Source organism: Miniopterus natalensis, chromosome 10, assembly GCF_054644295.1.
Source record: "Miniopterus natalensis isolate mMinNat1 chromosome 10, mMinNat1.hap1, whole genome shotgun sequence".
In the NCBI taxonomy this organism is placed as follows: Eukaryota; Metazoa; Chordata; class Mammalia; order Chiroptera; family Miniopteridae; genus Miniopterus; species Miniopterus natalensis.
In genome coordinates, this window is record NC_142090.1 from 45,898,374 (window position 1) to 45,921,879 (window position 23,506).

The window sequence follows — 23,506 nt, forward strand, 5'->3', positions numbered from 1 at the left end:
AAAACTAGGGTCATTAGATATAAGAAAAAGAGATGTAAATTATGGGGGGCAGGAATTAAACATTAAAATAGTAGGACTTCTAACATTAGAAATAATAAGATGTTCAGGAGAGCTCAGAGGGAATATATAGAATGAAATATTCAAAGAATGTTTATTATTGAAGAAAAGTTCCTGAGATTTAAGAAAGAAGAAGAGAAAAAACACCTCTGAATCAAAACAGTTAGCAAAATGAATGGGAAAAGATTTAGTCCTAGACCATCTGGGAGAAGCTTCAGAGAACCGATAGGAGAGGAAATCCTAAGAGCTTCTAGTTGAAATTCATGTACTTTCCTTGGTAGCACTAAGCATAAGTTCTAAAAAATGAAGCAGTTATTTTAATTTCTGAGAGAAAACTATTTGGAGAATAAAATTCTTCTCCAGAAAAATATTATTCAAGTCATGGGGAAAATAGAAACCTTTTCAGTTGCATAGGGTTCAGAAAGTTTGCCCTCTCTGAAAAACTTAACGGAAGATGTGTACCCGGAAATGAACCCAAGAGGAAGATGAGAGATTCAAGAAAGAGTAGCGCGCAAGTAAAAAATTGAAGCTTGTCTTTCAGTCTAAATAAGTATGGGGGGGGGGGGTGTTTGTTTTTATTTCTAATTGAATTTATTGGGGTGACATGTGTTCGCAAAACCATACAGGTTTCAAGTGTACAACTCAATGAAGCATCGTCTGCACACTGCATCGTGAACCCATCGCCCCAAGCAAAGTCTCTTTCTGTCCCAATTTTTGCCCCCTTTGCCCACCTCCTCTCAACTTCTACCCCCCCCCCCAGCTATCACCACACCGCTGCCTGTGTCTGTGTGTTATATATATCTGGTTTTGGCTAATCCGTTCACCTTACTGTTTTTGAAAATCTTTAATAAAAATTTGGAATTAACCCCAGCTGATCTCAACATGAGAGATACAAAGGGAGGTTGACAAAGAGAGGAGAACAAGGAAATAGAATACTGCCAAAGTTCTTAATCTGCTTGGAGTGAAGATATACATCTTAGTTAACTCCTAATGTTAATAGAAAACTGTAAATGTAAGTATGTGTGTTGAAAAATAAGATACGCCTAATACAGGTTATAGAACTTGGAAAGCATTAGGTTAGCACGGAACAAAGAGGACCTAGTCCAGTGAATTTCAGGAAAGTGAATAAATTACAGTAAATAGGAAACAACACAATTTGGCAGGACCCAATCTAAACATATCAGTAATAGTAAAGTTGAGTGTGTTGCATTCATTTATTAAATGAGATACAGTAGGCTTTTAAAAGTCAGCTGTGTGTTTGCTATTTATGAGAGACCCAAACTAAAATAACACAAGAAGTTGAAAGTAGAATAAGAGAAACTAATATACCAGGCAAATGCAACAAAAGAAGCAAGGAGGCATATTAAAATCAAATATTAAATCAGATAAAATAAGATTTAAGTTTAAGCATTAAAAAAGCTAAAAAATGGTATTTGGGGTGATTTCAGCATGCTCCAGCCATCTTCCAATTGCCAGTATCTCCATCCAATTCTTTACACAGGGCCTTTTTCCTTTGTATTTATTTTTGTTCCCATCTCTTCCCCACCCACTCCCCTTTAGCAGCCGTCAGTTTGTTCTCCATATCTAAGGGTCTGTTTCTGTTTTCTTTTGTTTATTCATTTATTTTTATTTTTTTAATTACACATATAAATGAGATCATATCTCTGTCTGACTTATTTCACTTAGCATAATAGCCTCAAAGTCCATCCATGTTGTCGCAAATGGCAAGATTTCATTCTTTTTTATTACTGAATAATATTCCATTGTATATATATACCACTTCGTCTTTATCCATTCATCTGTTGATAGACATCTAAGTTGCTTCTATATCATGGCTATTACTAGTAATTCTGCAATGAACATAGGGGTGCATATATCTTTTTGAATTAGGCTTTTTGTTTTCTTCAGATTAATACCCAGATGTGGAATTGCTGGCTTGTATGCCATCTCTATCTTTACCTTGCTGAGGAGCCTCCATACTGTTTTCCACAATGATTGCACCAATCTACATTCCCACCAACTGTTCAAGGGTTCCATTTTTTCTACATTCACCCCAATACTTGTTATTTGCTGATTTCTTGATGATAGCCATTCTGGCAGGTGTGAGCCGATATCTCACTGTGGTTTTAATTTGCATTTCCCTGATGATTAGTAATGTCGAGCATCTTTTCATATGTCTAGTGGCCATCTGTATGTCCTCTTAGGAGAAATTACTATTTGGGTCCTCTACCCATTTTTTAATTTGATTGTTTGGGTTTTTTTGGTGTTAAGTTGTATGAGTTCTTTATATATTTTGGATCCTCATTCTTTATTGGATGTATTATTTGTGAATATCTTCTCCCATTCAGTTGGTTGTCCTTTCGTTTTGTTGATGGTTTCCTTTACTGTGCAAAAACTTTAGTTTGATATAGTCCCATTTGTTTATTTTTTGTTTCCCTTGCTCAAGGAGACATATCCAAAAATATATTACTGCCTATGTTTTCTTCTAGGAGTTTTATGGTTACAGGTCTAACCTTTAAGTCTGTAATCCATTTTGAGTTTATTTTTGTATATGGTGTAAGAAAATGGTCCAATTTCATTTTTTACATGTATCTATCCAATTTTGCCAACGCCATTTATTGAAGGGACTGTTTTTATCCCACAAAAGGGTATTTTATGCAGCAGTATATTTGCAGCACTTTGCACAATGCATGGAACATAATAACTATCAAAAAACTTAAAAATTAGTTGTTATTCCAACTATAATTACTATCAGTAATGGGATATGACCAAAGTGATGCTCAAAAACATTTGCTCATATTTATTAATGAGATATAAAAGAAACACAAATTAAATAGGCCAGTGAAACTCCTAAATAAGCCAATTAAATATGTTATTAAGAAAAAAGACAATACTAGTTAAAATGATAACTGACTATCTTTTAAAACCCTGAAGGTGCTAAAATGAATCAGAGTAAACTTGTTGCAAGCTGTTAGAAAATGTATATTACTTACTTGTTCTGCTTTACTTAATACCTGGGTTCTAACATTGCTTTCTATTTAAGCAAATTATTTTTATCTTTAAAAAGTATAAACAGTCATTTTTCAGATAAGAAATATATGCTCTGTATGTTAGTTAGGTTTGCTAAAATTGTTCTGGAACTCCTTCATATGAATTCTAGACCCTTTTAAAATTTGCAGCACATTTACACAGCATTTTTGCTCTTGGCACTGCCATTTTGTTAGTTTTGTTTTAGCTTTTTGTGTGTGTGGTGTGTTTTTTTATTTTGTTCATCAGTTTGTTTTATTCCACAAATGAGTGAGATCATGTGATACTCATCTTTCTCAGACTGGCTTATTTCACTTAGCATAATGCTCTCTAGGTCCATCCTTGCTGTCTCTAAGGGTACAAGAAACTTCTTTTTTTACAGTTGCATAGTATTCCATGGTGTGAATGTCCCACAGCTTTTTTAGCCACTCATCTACTGATGGGCACTTGGGCTGTTTACAGATCTTTGCTATTGTAAATTGCACTGCTATGAACATAGGGGTGCATAAGTTTTTTCTGCTTAGTGTTTTGGGTTTCTTAGGATATATTTCTAGAAGTGGGATCACTGGGTCAAATGGTAGTTCTATATTTAATTTTTTGAGGAAACTCCATACTGCTTTCCATAGTGGCTACACCAGTCTGCATTCCCACCAGCAAGGTACTAGGGTGCCCTTTTCTCCACATCCTCTCCATCTCTTGTTGTTTATTGATTTGTTGATGGTAGCCATTCTGGCAGGTATGAGGTGATATCTCGTTGTTTTAATTCAAATCTCTCTGATGATTAATGACTGAGCATTTTTTCACATGTTTCTTGGCCATGTGTAAGTCTTCTTTGGAGAAGTTTCTATTTAGATTATTTGCTCATTTTTTAATTGGATTGTTTGTCTTCCTTTTGTTAAGTACCAACTTACACCATAAACAAAAATAAACTCAAAATGGATAAAAGACTTAAGTGTAAGACGTGAAACCATAAAAATCCTAGAAGAAAACATAGGAAGCAAAATCTCAGACATTGCTCATACCAATATGTTTACCAATATGTCTCCTAGGGCAAGAGAAACAAAGGAGAAAGTAAACAAATGGGACTACATCAAAATAGAAAGCTTCTGTGCAGCAAAAGAAACCATCAACAAAACAAAAAGGAAGCCCATTGTATGGGAGAATATATTTGCCAATGATACATCTGATAAGGGGTTAATTTCAAAAATATATAAGGAACTCATACAACTTAACAAAAGGAAGGCACTGCCATTCTTGAATTTGTTAATGGCTCCTTCCTCCTCTACAAACCATCCATCCATGTGAGCATCTAAAATACAGCTGACTACCTATCTGAGAGGACTTTCTTTACTGAAGTCATATGGAAAAAGAGGGTGAAACCTGAATTCTCCTAAAGTGATTTGATTCCTGACATCCTGGGACAACATTAGCCAGTGATAGGATTTTTCTGTTGAGAATGTCAGAGTAGGTTGCTGGCACCAAATATCCAAATATCAATATGCTCACTTCTTCAACATGTCTTTGTTTTCTATAGTCCTTCCTCAGCAGTGCACCTGATCAACACTGGCCACCAAACAGTCCTGAATATCTAGGAGTTTATGTGAATGAAGAGCAGAGCTCTGACACCTTAAGGAACATAGCCTGGAGTTATCTGTACTCTAGAATGTATCCAGGAGCATTAGGGAATTGAGAATTTAATTCCTCAGGCCCATAAAGTGGGCTAAATAATATAATTATCTTTAATGTATTTTGAAATTCAACAATAGAATAATAATTAAATATAGCTTGGCATATACATAATAAAATATTATGTGGCCTGTTTATATAGAGTTAGTAACCTAGAAACCATGTGCATTATTAATGTAAGTGAAAAAGGGCAGAATACAAAAACATATACAGTATTATTACAACTCTCTGGAAATAGACATATAAAATATTAGAAGTAAATACACTAAAATATTAATTGTGCTTGTCTCTGGAATAGTGTGATTATGGGTGACTTTTTTTCTTGTACTCTATATTTTCCAATTTTTCAATGATGAGAATATTATTATCATAATTTAAAAAACAAATAGAATTTCTTTCTTTAAACTTCAAAAAGTATTTCCAAGTTTTTTATAACTTATACAGGCGTCCTTTCCCAGGCCATAGCCACCACTTCTGTGAAGTCTTTCCCTAATTAAAAAATAAGAATAAAAAGCTGGTAGTGCAAATGCCTCATATATATGACAGAATACCCAGAATTCCAACATACCAGCAAGACAGAGAAAAGATGCCAGAGGGCAAACAGGACTTGTCCTAGGATCAAACTTCCTTTCCCATCTTTGGCCTTGCTGACTTTTTTCAAATGGTTACAGAAAGTAATCTCTGAACTGCTATCTTATTTCTAGATCCCTCCAACTTCCTGTCCTACAGTCCTATTCTACTACTATCCATACCCTATTAAGATAACTGCTTTGTAAATTTGCTCTGGAGAAGCTCTTTCAGGGAATGCATTTTAAAACAGCTAATCTAAGATTACAGGAAAAAATTTAAGCACAGACAGTGGTCTCCTCAGGTCAGCCATAACTTAGTGTCTGACAGATGATTTAATAAAGAGACCAAAATGCAAAGTACTAGTTATATATTTTAAAGACATTGCTTGCAACGTGGGACATGCCTGCAACCCCCCCCCCAAAAAAAAAAGGAAATGTGTTTCTTAAAATTTAATGCTATCTAAGTGGAATAAAATTAAGAAAAAAGTAATATAAAATCAAATCAAACAATTTTATATTGGATTTCTTGTTCCAGGGGGATAGTAGTAAAGAATCTTACAAATAACCATTGAAAATCAAAACTGCATATAGACCAAAAGAAAAAAAAAATCTCTATTATAGCCCTTTCAGTGTAAGTTTATGCTTTTATTAAAAATTAAAACCACAATGAGGTATCACTTCACACCTGTCAGAATGGCTGCCATCAACAAATCCACAAACGACATGTGCTGGCGAGGGTGTGGAGAAAGGGGAACCCTAGTACACTGCTGGTGGGAATGCAGACTGGTGCAACCACTATGGAAAACAGTATGGAGGTTCCTCAAAAAATTAAAAATGGAGCTGCCATTTGACCCAGTGATTCCACTCCTAGGAATGTATCCTAAGACTAAGAATCCTGAGACATTCATCAGAAAGGATATACGTACCCCGATGTTCATAGCAGCACAGTTTACAATAGCTAAGATCTGGAAACAGCCCAAGTGCCCATCAGTAGATGAGTGGATAAAAAAGCTGTGGGACATTTACACCATGGAGTACTACGCAGCTGTAAAGAAGAAGAATCTCGTACCCTTTGGGACAGTATGGAAGGACCTGGAGAATATTATGCTAAGTGAAATAAGCCAGGCAACGAAAGACAAATATCACATGATCTCGCTTATATGTGGAATCTAAAGAACGTAATAAACTGATGAACTGAATAGATTCAATTACATGGAAGCATAGATGAGACTGATGAATGTCAGAGGGATGGAGGAGGGCGGGTGGGTGGAGGGGGAGAGAGTAACCAAAGAACTTACATGCATATATACACAACCCAAGGACATGGACAATGGTGGGGAGAGAGACTGGGGAGGGGGAAGGAACGGGGTGGAACGGGTCATTGGGGAAAAAAAGGGGCATCTGTAATATTTTAAACAATAAATAAATAAATAAATAAATAAATAAATAAATAAATAAATAGCTTTAAATTTATTTAGAACTCTCTAGAACAGTTTGAGAATTTTCTTGTTACTTTCTAGAAATTATTCCCTCTGTCCTACCTGAAGAATTATGTCATCCTCAATTAGAATACTTTTCACAAAATACTTATAAAGCTGAAGTGGGATTTTAGGTAAGTTTATAATTCAGAGTAGGTGAATTGAAAATAGATTGCCCGTCTAAGTTAGCATTGTTAAATGGGTATTTTTTTTTTTTTACAGGCATGTTTATTTTTTTAAAACAAAACCTGCTTGTCCATGCAGACAACATAAATTTATAATAAATTCAGGGATCCAGATAGATTGTGGTTAAAATCTCAATACAAAAGACCCACAGAGAGATAAAATTCAACCTTTCAACTAAGAATCCCCTTGCTTAAAGATATTTAAGCAAAAACACTTTACATACTATACTGCAACTTTGTCCAGTATGAAGTATGAAAAAAAATCCATTATAATTTAGAAATTTATTTTAATTGCTACTTTCACTTATTTTAGCACTATATTTTACAGGGGCAAGGGCGAAAAAAGGAAACTAACATTGAGACTATAATTTCTGGCAATACATTATTTTCTCTAAACATTCTCCAGTGTAGGTCATATTTTCGGTCTTATTAGTGAGCAAGCTGAATGCTGTCTACCATTCTAAAGCCAATATTTTTATTAATGTCAATCCAACAAGAGTGTAATGAAACATAGTGTGTATAATAAAAACCTAAAATAAATTGAACTTAAGTGAAATACAGTAGAACCAAATGAAGAAAGTAATTTTTGAAATGCAATATATGCAAGGAGCCTTCAAATAGAGCTCATCCTTTACCTTCACCTAAGCTGTCATGCAAGAGGGAAAACCTGTAAATGCAATGAATGTGGAGAAGGCTTCAAAGTGCACACCTTGCTAGACATCACAGGACTCATACTGGAGATAAACCTCATGAATATAAATTAATGTGGAAGGGCTTTTACCTCTGGTGCATCCCTTAATAAATATCAGAGAATTTATCCCAAGTAGAGAACTTATGGATAACATGAATTTATTCAATATCAGAGAACTCATAGTGGGTTAAAAACCTATGAATTTGGCAAATGTGGAATCTCATAGCCAGGCTTATTCTATATCTTAGTTCAAACCTAAAGTTGCCAACTTGGTTTTATATCCTCTGGAAAATATAAAAAAGCAACTTTTCATGGATAATGTGAAATACTCCATTACCTTTAGAATCATTTATGCCAATAATAGTAGGAAAAAATCTGATTAAAATATAAGACCTTTATTGCCTATGCTAATATTCTTAGTGTTTTCATCAGCCCATAATGAGACCATTTAAGTTTTCATTCTGAATTATAATACATATAAATTAAATGCCTTTTTAAATTCTTTTTATTTGAATATTATTTGCTTATTTTATAGCAAATGTTTAAAAAAGTCTCTCTTGCAAATCTCATTTCCTACTGTTAGATAACAGTGTTGGTATATATTTTGGCATATATTCATTCAGACTTTTCTATGGTTATAACAAACAAAGAAACCCACTAGATTTTCATTTTTTATTTAACAACCCCTATTAATAGACAAAGAATTTTGTAATAAAAATTATTTGATAATTGATAAAGTATTTCTGAAAGATAACTTACTAAAAGGAAAATTAGAGAATCAGATATGTATGTATACATATATGTAAGTTTTATTTTGATAGTTACTGCCAAATTTCCCTTCAAAAAATAAATATTTTTTAAGCTCATGAAGGAAATTTTGTTTAATTTTAACTTTATTAAGGTATCATTTAAATTGATATATAATTTATTGAGAAATTTTAAATTGTAAGCAATTTAAAGTGTACATCATGGTGATTTGATATATGTACATATTATGAAAGGATTTCCTCCATTTGTTAACTGACACATCATCATCTCACATATTTTTTTTTTTTTTTTTTTGGTAAGAACATTTAAGTTCTATTCTTTCATATTATTTTTAAAAGCATTACAGTTTGAGCCAATTAAAACAGTTTTATTCTCAAACAATTCCAAAACAGCCGATAGGGAGGACTATTAGCTTTCCAGTAAAGAAACTCCTTTAAAATATTTTTGCTTACAAAAATCTTTTGTTGACATAAAAAGTACAAAGTACTTTTAAAATATAAATTAAATATTATTGTGGCCTGGCCGGGCATGGCTCAGCGGTTGAACGTTGACCTAGGATCCAGGCAATCGGGGTTCGATTCCCGGTCAGGGCACATGCTTGGGTTGCGAGCTTGATCCCCAGTTGGGGACGTGCAGGAGGCGGCCGATCAATGACTCTCTCATCACTGATGTTTCTGTCTCTCTCTTCCTCTCCTTTCCTCTCTCTGAAATCAATAAAGATATATTTAAAAATATATATATATATACATATATTATTGTGATCTGGCTACCTCTAGGGAAAAACAGATTGCCTTAGGGCATTTTATTGATTATTAAACTTTATTTTGTGCTCCAACTTCACCTCACTCTATAATAAATAATAAATACCACTGTATTTATAATAAATAATTTGGGTACTTTTATTTTTAGAATTAGTCATCAAAGAGTAAATATAAATTTCTATGTTGTACAGAGCTCTCCCCCTTGGGTAGACATTTCTTCAAATGCAGTTCACATAGAACCACATTTCCTTGAAGAAGAAAAAATTTAAACCATAGAGAACTAACAGTCCTTTTCAGGGAAATTTTCATGCCATCCTAGGTATTGCTAACATTGTAGAGCTCCTCCAATACTGCTGGCTTCGAAGATTTAGTTATGTTGTCATTTTACTACACGTGATTGTATTAGGAGAGAGTCAAAGACCATATCATTTTTAACTGGAATTTACCACAATTTTGCAACCTTAGATCAGAACTCTAAAGTCCAGGAGTGAGAGGCCCTCCGCAAGTCCCTCAGTGGTTGATGGAGCTCTGGGATCCCCTCAAGGATACTTTGCCTTCAACTAAGCTCAAGCCAGCTTTTATACAAATACATAAACAAATGAGCTTGTGCTACAGAAGGCTCCTATTGAATTTTTAATAAATGCAAGATAATTTATTCAAAGTGATGAGACTTTTACAAAATGATTTTTAAGATTTCTCTCTGCTTCTTTCTCTTCAAAATTGACTAAATTTTCCATTTCACTTGATTATAAATATTTGGGTTTCTAAAGAAAATAACCTCACTTTGTTATACTCCAATAGATAGTGGAAAAATAAGAACATTGTAGAGTAAAATTAGAATAAGTTGGACTTAAAGTAAAGATTGAAAGTAAATATACAGTCTGAATTATATCTCACACAACTCTGTGATAGATGTCATGAAAATAATTCATTTAGATTCACCTAGAAATTTTTTATTTATAACTAATAATTAAGAGAAGACTACTAATCTCATTTCTCACTTGACTAGAAGGTTCTTTTAGTCCATGACAATTCCATCTTTTCAATTTAATTTTTAACTTTAAAAATATTCTAAAGTATATAGATGCCTAAAAGCAGTCATCATATGCATCATTTATAACCTTAACTTGTTTTGTAGATCAATGGGCTGAGTGGTTTAATTGGCATAAATGGAGCAAGTGAAAGATTGATGAACCAGTGTGAATTTCTTGTATGAGTCAAAAGAGGTTCCTGATTAATTTACAATGGTCCAGTACTATTAAGAGCTTCCTCAAAACAGTTATTGTTTGCCCTAGCCAGTTTTTCTCACTGGTTAGTGTCAGCCCATGGACTGAAAGGTCCCAGGTTCGATTCCAGCCAAGGCCATGTACCTTGGTTGCAGGAACAATCCCCAGCCCCAGTTGGGGAGTATGCTGGAGGCACCCAATGTGTCTCTCTCACGTGGATGTTTCTCTCTCTCCCTTCCACTCTTTCTGAAAAGCAATGGAAAAAATATCCTCAGGTGAGGATGAAAAAAAAGGTATTTATTGTGCTCCTGAATGATTGATATAATCTATTAAAATACAAAATATTGCCATTTCCTAAACATTTTGGTCACAAATCTGTTATAGACTGGAATAGTTTAACATAATTGTCCTGACACAGTGCCCCCTTTAGAAATGTAACTACTAAAATAACAGCAAACTGAGAATCAAAAGATCTCAATTTTGGAGCGAAACAGGAGGTTAGCCTTAGGCAGGCCACTTACCTCTGTGTGTCCCAGTTTTCTTCACCTAGAGGCAAGTTAGTTGTGTGACTAACAATGGCCAAATTAGACATGACCAGAAATAAATACTAAGAAAGAATACGAGTTTTTAAATAGTAAATATTTTATTATCGTCTACATACCAAATACCTGTTTGACAAGGCCCAGTTTAAATCACATATCCTCTTTTTTTTTTTGCCAGCTGTTATAGCTTTTCATTCTATCATTTTTTAATGTGCAAAACATCACATGAGTACTTATGACATTATGATACTGTTTTTTATGGTTCCCTGTTTTCTTATTTGATTTCCCACCTCAAATATAGGTACTTTGAGTATAAAGACTATCATTTAGCAGACATACTATACATAGTACTGATTAAATTTATCCTTCTATGGAAAAAAAATAATTGTGAGTAGAGTGTGTTTAAAAGTTTGTTTATTATTTAAAATCTGTAGTATATTTTTGTTTCAGAATTATTCAATACTAAGTAAATGTTCTCCATTAAAAATAAAAGATTATATTCTTTAAAGCTTTAACTTAATATTCTAATTCTTAATTGCTCTCACTTTTTTAAGGTGGGACATCTTGGGCGCTGTCATTGGTACAGAATGTGGAACAATAGAATCCGGTTTATCAGTGGTCTTCCTCAAAGACGGAGAGAGGAAATTATGTACCCCATACATGGACACTACTGGTTATGGGAACCTGAGATTTTACTTCGTTATGGGTAGGTACATTCTGAGCAAATTTCATTGACCTAGGGCAGATGTAGGCCAGCACCTATTCCTGAGGAAGTAAGATTGTTTTCTACAACATAAAATGAAAATTCAGGAAATATGAGTTCTACTGATTGATCAAAGCCTGTGGTGCTCACACCTGCTTCCGATGAGCCCTGCTGGAACCATCCTGTAGAGAGCTAGTCCTGGCACGCTAGGACTAGCTTGAAAACAAAAGGCCATAGTGCCTTCCTCACCTCTTCCTCAATGGTCATAGCTGAAAAGACAATGGGAAAGAACTGAGGACAAAGTAAGTCCCTTGTCCAAAGCCCTAGCTTCCAAAAAAAACAGTCATCCAGGGAAGTCATTTGTTTTCATGGGACATAATTTTTTTGTTATAGGAAGCTAAGAAAGAAACAGGTTTATAATACTTTATGGTACTTTAATAATATTCCCTACTTTCAAATAGGTTGGCAAACATGTAAAGAAAAAAGTGTTGCCCGGCCAGGCGTGGCTCAGCGGTTGAGTGTTGACCTAGGATCCAGGCGATCGGGGTTCGATTCCCGGTCAGGGCACATGCCCGGATTGCGGGCTTGATCAATGACTCTCTCGTTGTTGATGTTTCTATCTCTCTCTCTCCCTCTCCTTTCCTCTCTCTGAAATCAATAAAGATATATTTAAAAAAAAAAAGTGTTTATAAGACAAGTTTTTCTTCAAATTATTGTAAAGCAAATAAATAGTTAAAAGTTTGGAAAAATACTAAAAGAGGATTTAAGAGGTTGAAATTTGTGACCTCTCATATTTATCATTTTAGTCTACAACAGTCAAAGTTACGTATCTTTCACTGGATGTCATTCCAGAAAAGTGAGTAGGTGTCACATGCCTTCTTTGGTTGAGTGACTAGAAAAGTACAGGCAACACCTGGAAGTTAAACAGGAAATAAACATTGTCAACCTTTGATCTTACTAATATAGACATCAGTCCATCAGGACAAACAAGCCTCCTGAGTGTCGGCTTCAGCACTGGCTATTACTTATCATACATTCTGCACTTCCTGCAGCTCAGAGTTGAACAGTAAACACATTGCCTGTGCAATGCTATTTTATTTTCAACAATGATCTGTTTGGTAACCGAGAAGTTATATAAAATATAATAATGTAATCTTCTTACCATAAGGATATCCTCATATTGACTCTGAAGTTATTTGTATATTTAAAGACCCAGAGCTTATTTCCTTTAAATAATTAGAGTTAGAACTGGCTCTCACTTCATTAAGAGTGATTCCTGGGAAACCTTAAGCCATACCCTCCAAATTATAATAAACATTTAATATGACAGTCTAAGTATTTTCCCTTTTTACCATTTTGACATAATATACTTGAATTATTTATTTTTTCATAGTGAATCATAGTAAATCAATTCAATTCAATGCCTTTACATAGGAGATTGTCATCTTTACATGATATTAAGTCATCTTTAATTCCTTCTGGTACAAAGCAGATTATTAATGAATCAATTAAAATGATATTGACTATTAGGTAAAAATTTATTTGAATGAGCCCAAGGTACATTATCCCAAATAAAAGTATCTCCATTCAATTAAAAAAATTATGCCCTGGCCATTGTGGCTCAACTGGTTGAGCACTGTCCCATGCACAGAAAGGTTACTGGTTTGATTCCACATACCCAGGTTGCATGTTCGAGCTGGTTCAGGTTACGTGCATGGGGCAACCAATCAATGTTTCTCTCTCACATCGATGTTTCTCTCTCCCTCTCCCTTCCTCTCTCTCTCAAATCAATAAAAACCTACTTTTTAAAAAAATTTGTGAATTCCTATTGAATTTATAGAGCACTGAGTTAGGAAATATGGAGAGTACAAATGAGGAAAATGGTATCTAAATCACAGAGTTGCTGATCAGTGAGTTAATACATGAAAAGTCCTCAAAACAGTACCAAATAAGTAATTAAGACTCAATATATCTTTGTTTACTTATTATAAAAATTACCTAGACAGAGTTCTTGCCCACATGGCATCTAACTATAAGGGAGAATGCAGTGGACTGTAATGAAATAAAAATGCTGTGAAAGTGCAGGGGAAGCTCTGGGTAATTGCAGCGGAGTAAGATAAAGCTTCATGGAGATAGATTTGAACTTGGCCATGAAGGATGAACATGATTTAAATTTAAGGGGAGAAGTTAGGATTTAAGCCAATATTTTGAGAAAAAGCACAAGTATAAAAATACATGACATATTTGGAGCTGGGTGATTTTCCCGATATAGGTGAATGGAAAGACATACAATGGAGCTAGAGAAGTGAACTGGAGACAGAGTAGTGATTTTCTTTAATATCATACTAAGGCGTTTGGGTTCTCTTTTTCTGAGTAACATGGAGCCATTAAATGATTCCTGTCAGTTTTATAATATATTCTCATCTGTGTTTTATATAGATAATTTTGGAAGGAGTATGAAGTAAAGACTGAAATAATGAGAAATTAGAAGACAGGAGACCAATCAGGGTGGAGTTAGCAGATTTTTTTTTTGGGGGGGGAGGCTATTTAAATTTTAATATCAGATAAACAATGAATAATTTTTGTATAAATATTGTTCATGCAATGTATTTTACCTGGCAACCCTAAGTTAGGAGGCCATTGCAACAAAGGAATTATGGCAGTGATGTGGTTTATAATGTGAAGGAGGGGTTAATAATGTGAAGAATAAATTCCTGAAGAGAAGGAACCAACAGAAGTTCACACCCAATTGACTGTGGGGATTGTGACAACAATATTGGACAGGACACAAATTTCTCTTCTGGATGACTGGAAGAATGGGGCCATTTCCCAAATGGAAAATGTCAAAAATATAAATAAAGAACGAACAAGTGTGGATTAGAATATTTTTATATTAAATGTGTTGCGGTTGAGGCTTCTGGAAGGCCATATGAAGCTAGAAATTCTACTCAGGATCTGAATCAGATTTGAAAGTCATCAGCATACAGGTGATAACTGGAGCCACTGGAGTAACTGTGTTCTCCCAGGCAGAAGGCAAAGTGAGCAAAAGACATGAAAAATTTTTAGGGAGGACATTATTCTAGGCTTAGGTGGAAGAAAAAGAATAGTCTAAGAATACTGAGAGTGGGCATAAAGAAATGCAGGAGGAATGTATCATCCTGCCCTAAAAGAGGAAGGGAAGAGAGTGTTCAAGGGTGAGATGACGGAGGTGATCAGCAGTAAAGGGAAGCCACAAAGAGAAGTCAACCAGGATGAGGGCTGAGAGCCCACCAAGGCCCCATGGTATAGAGTTAAAAAGAAATAAAGACATTTCACTGAAACAGGACTGTTCCTTTAAGAAGTTCATCAGTAAACAGAATAAAAGAATGGGGTGTGGATCTTGAGGAGAAAGCAGAATCCAGCAAAGGTGTTTTTTAGGATAGAATACTACTGTAGGATAGGGCTTAGGGTAGTATAAGACTAGACCTATAGAAAAACCTTTAAAACTTTAGTAGCTGATGCAGAAGAAAGCAATATGAAGGGAGATTTTAGATATGATAGACAGTTTATAAGTAATCCCTCATTAATATGGCTCCTTAGGAAAATCAGTGACTGACTGTTAATTTAGACCAGGTTATATTCCCTTCTTTTCAGGCTCTGCCTATTTGCTCTTCCTGGTTTCATTCCTTGGTTCATATCAATCTACTGTGACTACCATTTCTGGAAAATCTGCTGAACTTTCAAAATTTGATTCAAGGTCTATTTCCTTTGTCTATACATTCTCTTATCAACACAAATTCATTGAAAACCAGTATCCAGCACTGTTCTTAGAGCCAAAATTCATTGAAGACAAAAATAACCTAACATACATGATTCCTTTATTATTTCTTCAACAAATATTTATTGAGCATATGCAGTATGCCCAGTTCTTTTAGCCAAGAAAGAACATCTCTTTTCTTTGAATTTTGACTGCAGTTAAGGCCACACAACACAATTTACTGCTGATTATTGTTCTTTCATGTGTATTGGTCTTACAAACTTTTTGCAGTCAGGACTTATTTCCCCTTCTAACCCAATGTCCTGAACATAGTAAATAACAAATAACTTTCCCAGTATAAGTATCTTAAAAGCTACTCAAAACAGGGTTTAAAATATTTTAAAGCTGTCCATCTAGTTTTACTGAAATCTTCTGCACTTTAATTGCTGTACAAAATGCCCCTTGATTCCTACCTTTCTACAGTATATCAAAGTGTATGAAGCTGAAGAAGAACCCAGTCTTTCTGTAGAAGCTGCTGTCACTGAAACTTCACAGAACTGATAAATTGCTCTTAGAGGGATCTTTCAGATAAAATCTGTCATAATTTTAAAGTCTTAGCTCCTTTTGGACTTTCTTATTCTGTCATTCTGGGCTGAATGAACTCCCACATGTGTTTCAGTTATCTCTGAAAGGCAAGTGCAAGACTGTTCTTAAGACAACAGAGGAGATTCACAAGTAACAAATTAATGAAATTAGCTGGAACTGGTGGTTCAGTTCCTATGTCTTTGGGTGTGGTGCTTTAAACCTTCACTGCCTGTAACCTTTCACATTTTATTGTTCTTTTTGGCAAGTCTTTAATATGTGCTGGGTAAGGAAGTTACATTTTTTAAATGGAAATTTAGTTGTTTTCTTGTAGACCTTTCTCCCAGAGATTGTTGTTATTTAGAATGGCTTTACTAGCTAGCTATATTCACAATAACATAAAAGTATGTAATGAAAAGCTAAAAACTATGATATCAGATGTCAAAATCATAGTATTTTCTTTACAGGATAAGATCTATATTATCACCATATCTGGCCTCTTTGTTCTTAGTTTAGATTACTCAACTCAGTAAATATTTATTATACGCCAAGTTACATATGTCTAGCAGATGTAACATGCCGGATTTCAAAGCTTCACCGTCCAAGATACTTCTGTTATTATGATCTTTCTTGTACTGATTAGATTCTAGCTTTCTTACTCAGTATCACATATCAGTGGTTTCTTCCTAAGATAGACCTCAAGTTGAGATTGATCCAGACATTTAGAATAATTGACAATTTATTTGTTTGTTTGTTTGTTTATACAAATGGTAAATCTCAACCATAATTTGTTGATTTTACTAGATTAACTCGCAGAGGGTAACCTTATTTTAGAGTTTTGAGCTTGCCTTACTGTCACCAGATTGTTAGTAGCAGAAACTGCCTATATATAAAAATTAATATTGATGGTAGTTGATTTAAGAACTGGAGGAATTTTTTTGAAAGATAAATAATTAAAAAGTTAATGTATAAATTTTGGACCCTTGGGATAGAATATTTGCCAGGAAATCCATGCACATACCTACACTCCTGCTGCTATGGCTTGTTTTGTAATGAAGGTAATGGTGGGTGGGGAGAGACTTCTAGTTAGACATGTAATCCTTTCAAATTCAGCCTATGCAGACAGTTGATAGAAGACAGCAACAGTAAAGATGATTGGCCTAATGCAGTAATGAGATTAGAAGGGTAAGAGCTAAATGATATAAGATCGATGTGTGGCTTTTTCACTACCTAATGACCTTTAGTTTCAGTTACCTGCTCTCTTACTCAGTTTCATCATCAGGATACTCTTAATTACCTGTCAATTCTGATGTTCAATCATTTCCTATGACTATAAAGCAGAGTGATAAGGAATAAACTACTCTCTACCTTACAACTGTCAAATGAGGTACCAAAAGCAAAAATGAAAAATGTAAAAGAAATACATTTAAAACACAACCACCTAATATGTGCTAACATGTTGAAGATACTACATGCAACAGTTTAATTAACACTGCTTTAGAAATCTTTGATGCACACCTTTGCATACTTTTCACCACACTTTTTTTAAAACCACAATCAATAGTTCCTGAACTTTAGCCATAAAGACCTTAAATATAATGAAGTAATGGTTGATGGAAGAACAGCACATCTTTTTAATGTGGGTTAAAATATGGACATGATGTCATAGCTTGTTGCAGAACATTATTCGAGTAAGCTCATCAAACAAATATTTACTTTGACCTTCACAAATGTCAAGTATTTTTATCTTTAGCATGGTGTATCTAAATTGTCTTCATAAATTTTTTCCTTGGGTCTGGTTACCTTTGTTTAGGGTTTTTCTTAAGTGACATCTGGGTTCTATAAATATATTCTCAAGTTTGACACTATATTTAACATATTTATGGATGCAAGTAGGCACTAACAATTTAAAACTTTTATTTTGTGCAGGAGGAATTTGTGACCCTGGAGATTCTCATGAAAATGATATCACCCTTTACGCAAAGATTGAAGGAAGGAAAGAACACATTATACTGGATACCCTTTCTTATTCCTCATATAAGGTACACATGCCAGTTTGTGTGCCAAATGGCCCCACCCCAGAGGTCAGGTTCAAAATCACTAAGACCAAGCTAGATACAGATAACTTTCTCTTCTAGCAGCCCAGAAAGTTGCCAGATTTCTTAAAAAGTGGCATGGACATTGCCCAGCTGGTGTAGCTCAGTAACTACGTTCCAGGAGATCTGGTTCGATTCCTGGTCAGGGCACATGAGGGGTTGCAGGCTCAATACCCTGTAGGGGGATTGCAAGATACAGCCAATCAATGACTCTCTCATCATTGATGTTTCTATCTCTCTCTCTTCCTCTCCTTTCCTTTCTCTGAAATCAATAAAGACATATTTTTTAAAAAGTGACATGGACATTTTAACATTCATTTTTTTCTGATACAAATGAAAAATGAGGTTTAATCGGGATGAATGAATTATAGCCCATCAGAGGCAATAAGGCAGAGCCCAATACTCTGATTAACTGTTATTCTTGTCCCCAAGAAAGCCCTAAAAGTGGCTCTACTTATGCAGCTTCACAGTCTTTCTATCAGGCATAAGGAATTTTTATTCAGTATTTTGAGATTTCCTAGGAAGAAGTCATTATATAAGTAAACATTTTTATCACCTTTGCTTTTTTCATTGCTAATTAGAGCCACTGAAGTTGACCTTTTTCCTTTGTCCACTGGACTTAGGACAGGCTCTGGTTATTTACAAACATCTTCAGAATTATGTGCGATGCTTGTCATAAGGTATAGAATTATTCTTTTCTAATAGTAGAGTTATTTGTATTGAGACTACACTCACACATTCATTGTTAGTTAGCCTCCTGTCCACATTGATGGCACCCTAGGTACTTTAAAAAGTTTAAACACAGCCAGCATCTAGCACCTCCTGGTTTTAGTTAGGAAGAAAGCAGATAAGCATTGAGGCTACAATAGGGAACAATAACATGCTAAGGTCACCCAAGTTTCAGCACTTGGGATTTAATAATGGACTATTTTTCCAGCTGAGACTCAGTAGGGCTATGCCTGCTATGGTAATCTCCATGCCTCAGACCACATCAGTTATGTAAGTTATCATGGATTAGCTCATTGGCTCTGTCAGTTTCTGCTTAGAGTCCTGTTTTCAGAATACTTACTTTGGCAAACCATTATTAGTACTATACAAATTCAGTTTTAAAAAGGACTGATGATATGTGTAAATGTCAAGCTGCCTTTGTCTTATACTAAGGCATATAAAATGGATACAGATGCTTTGATAACTTTTAAGACCTTACACCAACTTATCTTCAGGAAGAGCGGGCCTGATCAGTCTCACACACAGAGTTCCAGGTGTCTTCAAAGGAGGAATTCTGAGGGACTAAAGTGAATGCCTCTCTGAGAACAGCATCTTCTATGTGAAATAACAAATGGAACACACAGGATATTTCCTGGTGCTTAAAAAATGGCAGTTATGCCCTGGGTGACTCAGTTGGTTGGAGCATCATCTCATATACCAAAAAGGTTGTGGGATCAATCCCCAGTCAGGGCATGTATGGAAGGCAACCGATCAATGTTTATCTCTCACATCAATGTTTCTCTCTCTCTCTCTCTTTCTCTTCCCTCTCCCTCTCTCTCTCAAGTCAATAAACATTTCCTTGGGTGAGGATTTTAAAATGGCAGTTATGTACATTGTAACTGCAAGATTGAATCTAGAAAAATTCACAGGAGGATTATGAGTGATTTTGGTTTCCTTTATTTTGAAGGTTCCATCTTTGGTTTCTGTAGTCATTAATCCTGAACTTCAGACCCCTGCTACCAAATTTTGTCTCAAGCAAAAGAACCATCAAGGACATAATATGAATGTCTGGGCTGTAGATTTTTTCCACGTCTTACCTGTTCTCCCTTCTACGATGTCACATATGATACAGTTTTCCATTAATCTGGGATGTGGAACACATCAACCTGGTAACAGGTAGGAAGCCCTGTTTTTTTATTGTGTTAACTAATTAAAAATGAACACATCAACTTGGCTATTAAATCAGAGCAACTTCTCTGTAGGTTTCAGCTGGATTTTTAATAAACTATCCATTAAAATATACACTTTCCCCAAAAGAAAATTTCTTCAATTAACATGCGGAGTATGATTGGATAGATTTTAAGTAGAAATGACTTTATTCTAAGAGCTTGGTCTTAGGTATTTGCACGTGCTGTGCCAGCCACCCATTCTGACAGATTGCTGAGAGAAAGAGAAAACAAGTAACTGGAAAAAGCTTGAACTCTTGTTGGTTAGTGACCCCCTAATAATAGGAACAGAAGTCAATTAGCACTTCAACAGCTGTGATTTCTCAGTTTAACTTGCTGAAGTGTTGCTCATGTCCTTTCTAAGAATTTTGTCATGCACTTTCGCAGGATGAAGTGGCGGTGTGAGACATGGTAATTGCCTTGCCATCTATCAAACTCAGGAGCATAAACTCCAGTTACCATTTGTTGTCTTTAAAGCAGAGTTTGTTTCTATAGTAGTAATTTAACTGCTTGCCCTTTGAAAGATGGTCAGATTTCAGTGGACGGGAAGATCATTTCAGAAACAGCATCTTAAAATTTTTTACCCTAATTCTGCAGGTGTCTAATGTACTTAACAAGAGACGAGTAATTACATTTTATTTGTTATATTTCCTCTTTCGTGTTGTGCTTGCTCTGGTGTTATCAGTGTCAGCTTAGAGTTTTCTACCAACCATGGGCGTTCCTGGTCCCTCCTCCACACTGAATGTTTACCTGAGATCTGTGCTGGACCCCACCTTCCCCACAGCACCATCTACTCCTCTGAAAACTACAGTGGGTGAGTAAATTCTAAGATACTGAGAGATATTAATCCATGTTGCAGACTGAAAATCAATGAGTAAGCCTGAGACTAGTATTTTTGGCTTAATAGACAAGGAAGCTGCCCTCACTTTTTCAACCGATTTAGAAGTGATATCATAAAAAAAAAAGACTAACTTTGGTATATCTTATGTAAGATTGCAATTGTAGGATCATTCATTCTTTATGTACTTGGCTGTTATATTTTGGATTACACAAATTCAAATTCTATATAGTGATCCTGTGGTTATTGCCAAAAGGCTTATTGCCAAATTCTTGCTTATGGAACTGTGAACATAGGAAGTGAGAGAAAGTTAAGCTCTGGAGTTGAACCTGGGTTCAAATCCTGATTCTGCCATCTACTTGTGTAATGATTTTTACTCTCTCTAACTTTCTACTTTTTTTTCACATAAATTAAGGAAAATGACACACCCCTTTGATGACAGTTAAGAGAGTTAAAGATGACTATGTAAAATACTTGCCACTTTACAGAATAAGCACTAGATAAATAGTAAAAATATTCCCAAGGATAGCAAATTTAAGTTGAGAATTATTTTCTTTCTTAGCCCCTCTTTAAATGTGCATAGGTCTAGGGGACAGCAAAAGATAAAAAGTAATCAATGCTTATGGATACCCCCTCTCTGTACAGGTGATTATCATAGAATACTATGATACCTCTGAGTATTCACGTAAGAATTTCTGAAAAGAATGTCTAAAAACAAAATAAATATCATTTACTATTAAGATTATGGATGATACGGATGTTTTTAGAAGTGAGATGTTTGTTTTAAAACTATAAACAAATAAACTGCACAAGTGAATGTAAAGAGTTTATTACCAAACTTTAGTGCTACCCCAAGCACACAGAGACTAGAACATCCCAAGCATGTAAAATAAATTTAAAAGATGTGAACCATGTTGTAGAGCTGTTTTGTGCTAAATTTTTTGCAGGTGGAACCGAATAACAATTCCCCTTCCTAACGCAGCACTAACCCAGGACACCAGAATTCGATGGAGACAAATGGGACCCATCCTTGGAAACATGTGGGCAATTGATAATGGTTAGTTTATGCCCGTCTTAATCACATGCCATTGATGTAGAGTCTTCCGGTGCTTTTGTTCGTCAGCACAGACGTAATCACATTTCTAAGTCATGGTCTTGTGATTCATCAAACGCCCTTTCTTCCCTTTCTCCTTTGCATTCCATTAGAAGCCCAAGGATGCACAAGCAGGAAAAAAGGCCGCAGAATCAGCAATATTAGATGCTAGAATGTTTCAACATACATAATTTTAAAATGCATAAAGCCCTGAAACTAAATTCACACTGATGACAAGGGATATTCTAACATTTTCTTTGGATGTTTTATACAAAATTAGCATAAATACTTACCATACTGCATGTATTAAAATAACACCCATTCTTCTCTTAGTAACTACGACAACATCTGGAATGCTTATCTTTTAGATGCAGCACTCATAAGGAAACATCTCTGAAGTGAAACTTGTGAAGTAAAACTTCTACCTTTTCTTCAGAAAACAGTACAAAAGAAAAATTTAGATATACATAAAAATGTTCCTTTATCTTCAATTTTGAAGTGAATTGTTAATTTTTTTATAATTTTAAAGCCAGTATCACTTAGGATAAGTGCACATGAGAGAAGATATTTTGAGTATTGTGTTGTATGGCTGTAAACTTCTTATACTTGTTTTTAATAGCCAACTCTCTAGTTTATAATAATTCTAATAATAGGCAGATTTAGAGATTTTTCTATTTTCAGAGAGTATATAAATTTGATTAAAGAGTCATACTACAAGAAAATAGACAGTGAGGGAAGAAGGGAGGGACGAAATGTCAATACTTAAGCAGGTTCAGCATAGTCACTGACTTGTGGTGGATTCTACAAAATAGGAAAAGCCTACACCATTGTTTAATGTTGATCTTCCATGTCTTAATATTTCTGTGTTTTTTAATAATCTATAAATTGATAATTAATTAAATAAATTCTTAAAATTCAGAAACATCTTTAGGCAAGATACTTTGCTGATGAGACAGTATAAAATCTTTAAATAATCTGTATTCAAAGAAGACCAATAAAAGTCCCACACTTCAAAAACCACGTGAGTTATATGGACATAAACAATGCATTTGCAAAAACATCTAAAGATGAACTTAAAATGGAGATTCTCGATTAGTAGAACATTTTGCGTAACATTTTAATTACTACACCTGTTAATTAGCTCTCGGGAATAAGTATGTGCCTCTGGATAGTGGGATATGGATGACTTTTGCCTGCTGTCATACTTTTTTCAAAGGTCCTATAATGAAATATTACTTTGATAATCATAAAAAATTAAAAAATCAATAATGAAATAAAGCATATGAAGAAATTAAGAATGCAATGAAGCACATATAAGCCTATGAAAAGAATATCTGAATTTCCTGAAGAAGCCTATTACAACATAATTCTAGTCAGAAAGTATTTACTACACATCCTGAGCTCTCATCATCATAATTTGAGTAGAATGAGAAAAGGTAAAGATATATAAAATGAGCAGGGTTAGCAGTGTTTGCCAAATGCAAAACTTGGGGCAGAATCTCTTCAATTCTGTTCTTATCCTATATGTGAGGCT

At 34.8% G+C, this 23,506-nt stretch overlaps 1 protein-coding gene across 2 annotated transcripts in view; it reads left to right on the forward strand.

Annotated features, from left to right (window-relative positions):
* RELN (reelin) overlaps positions 1 to 23,506 on the forward strand; it is a 485,569-nt gene that overhangs the window by 299,319 nt on the left and 162,744 nt on the right. For both annotated transcript variants that reach the window (XM_016219582.2, XM_087821107.1), the window contains exons 12-16: positions 11,545 to 11,696; positions 17,941 to 18,053; positions 19,783 to 19,991; positions 20,727 to 20,855; positions 21,827 to 21,936. In XM_016219582.2, the coding sequence (XP_016075068.2) occupies positions 11,545 to 11,696; positions 17,941 to 18,053; positions 19,783 to 19,991; positions 20,727 to 20,855; positions 21,827 to 21,936 (713 nt within the window). The remainder of the gene's footprint in view (positions 1 to 11,544; positions 11,697 to 17,940; positions 18,054 to 19,782; positions 19,992 to 20,726; positions 20,856 to 21,826; positions 21,937 to 23,506) is intronic.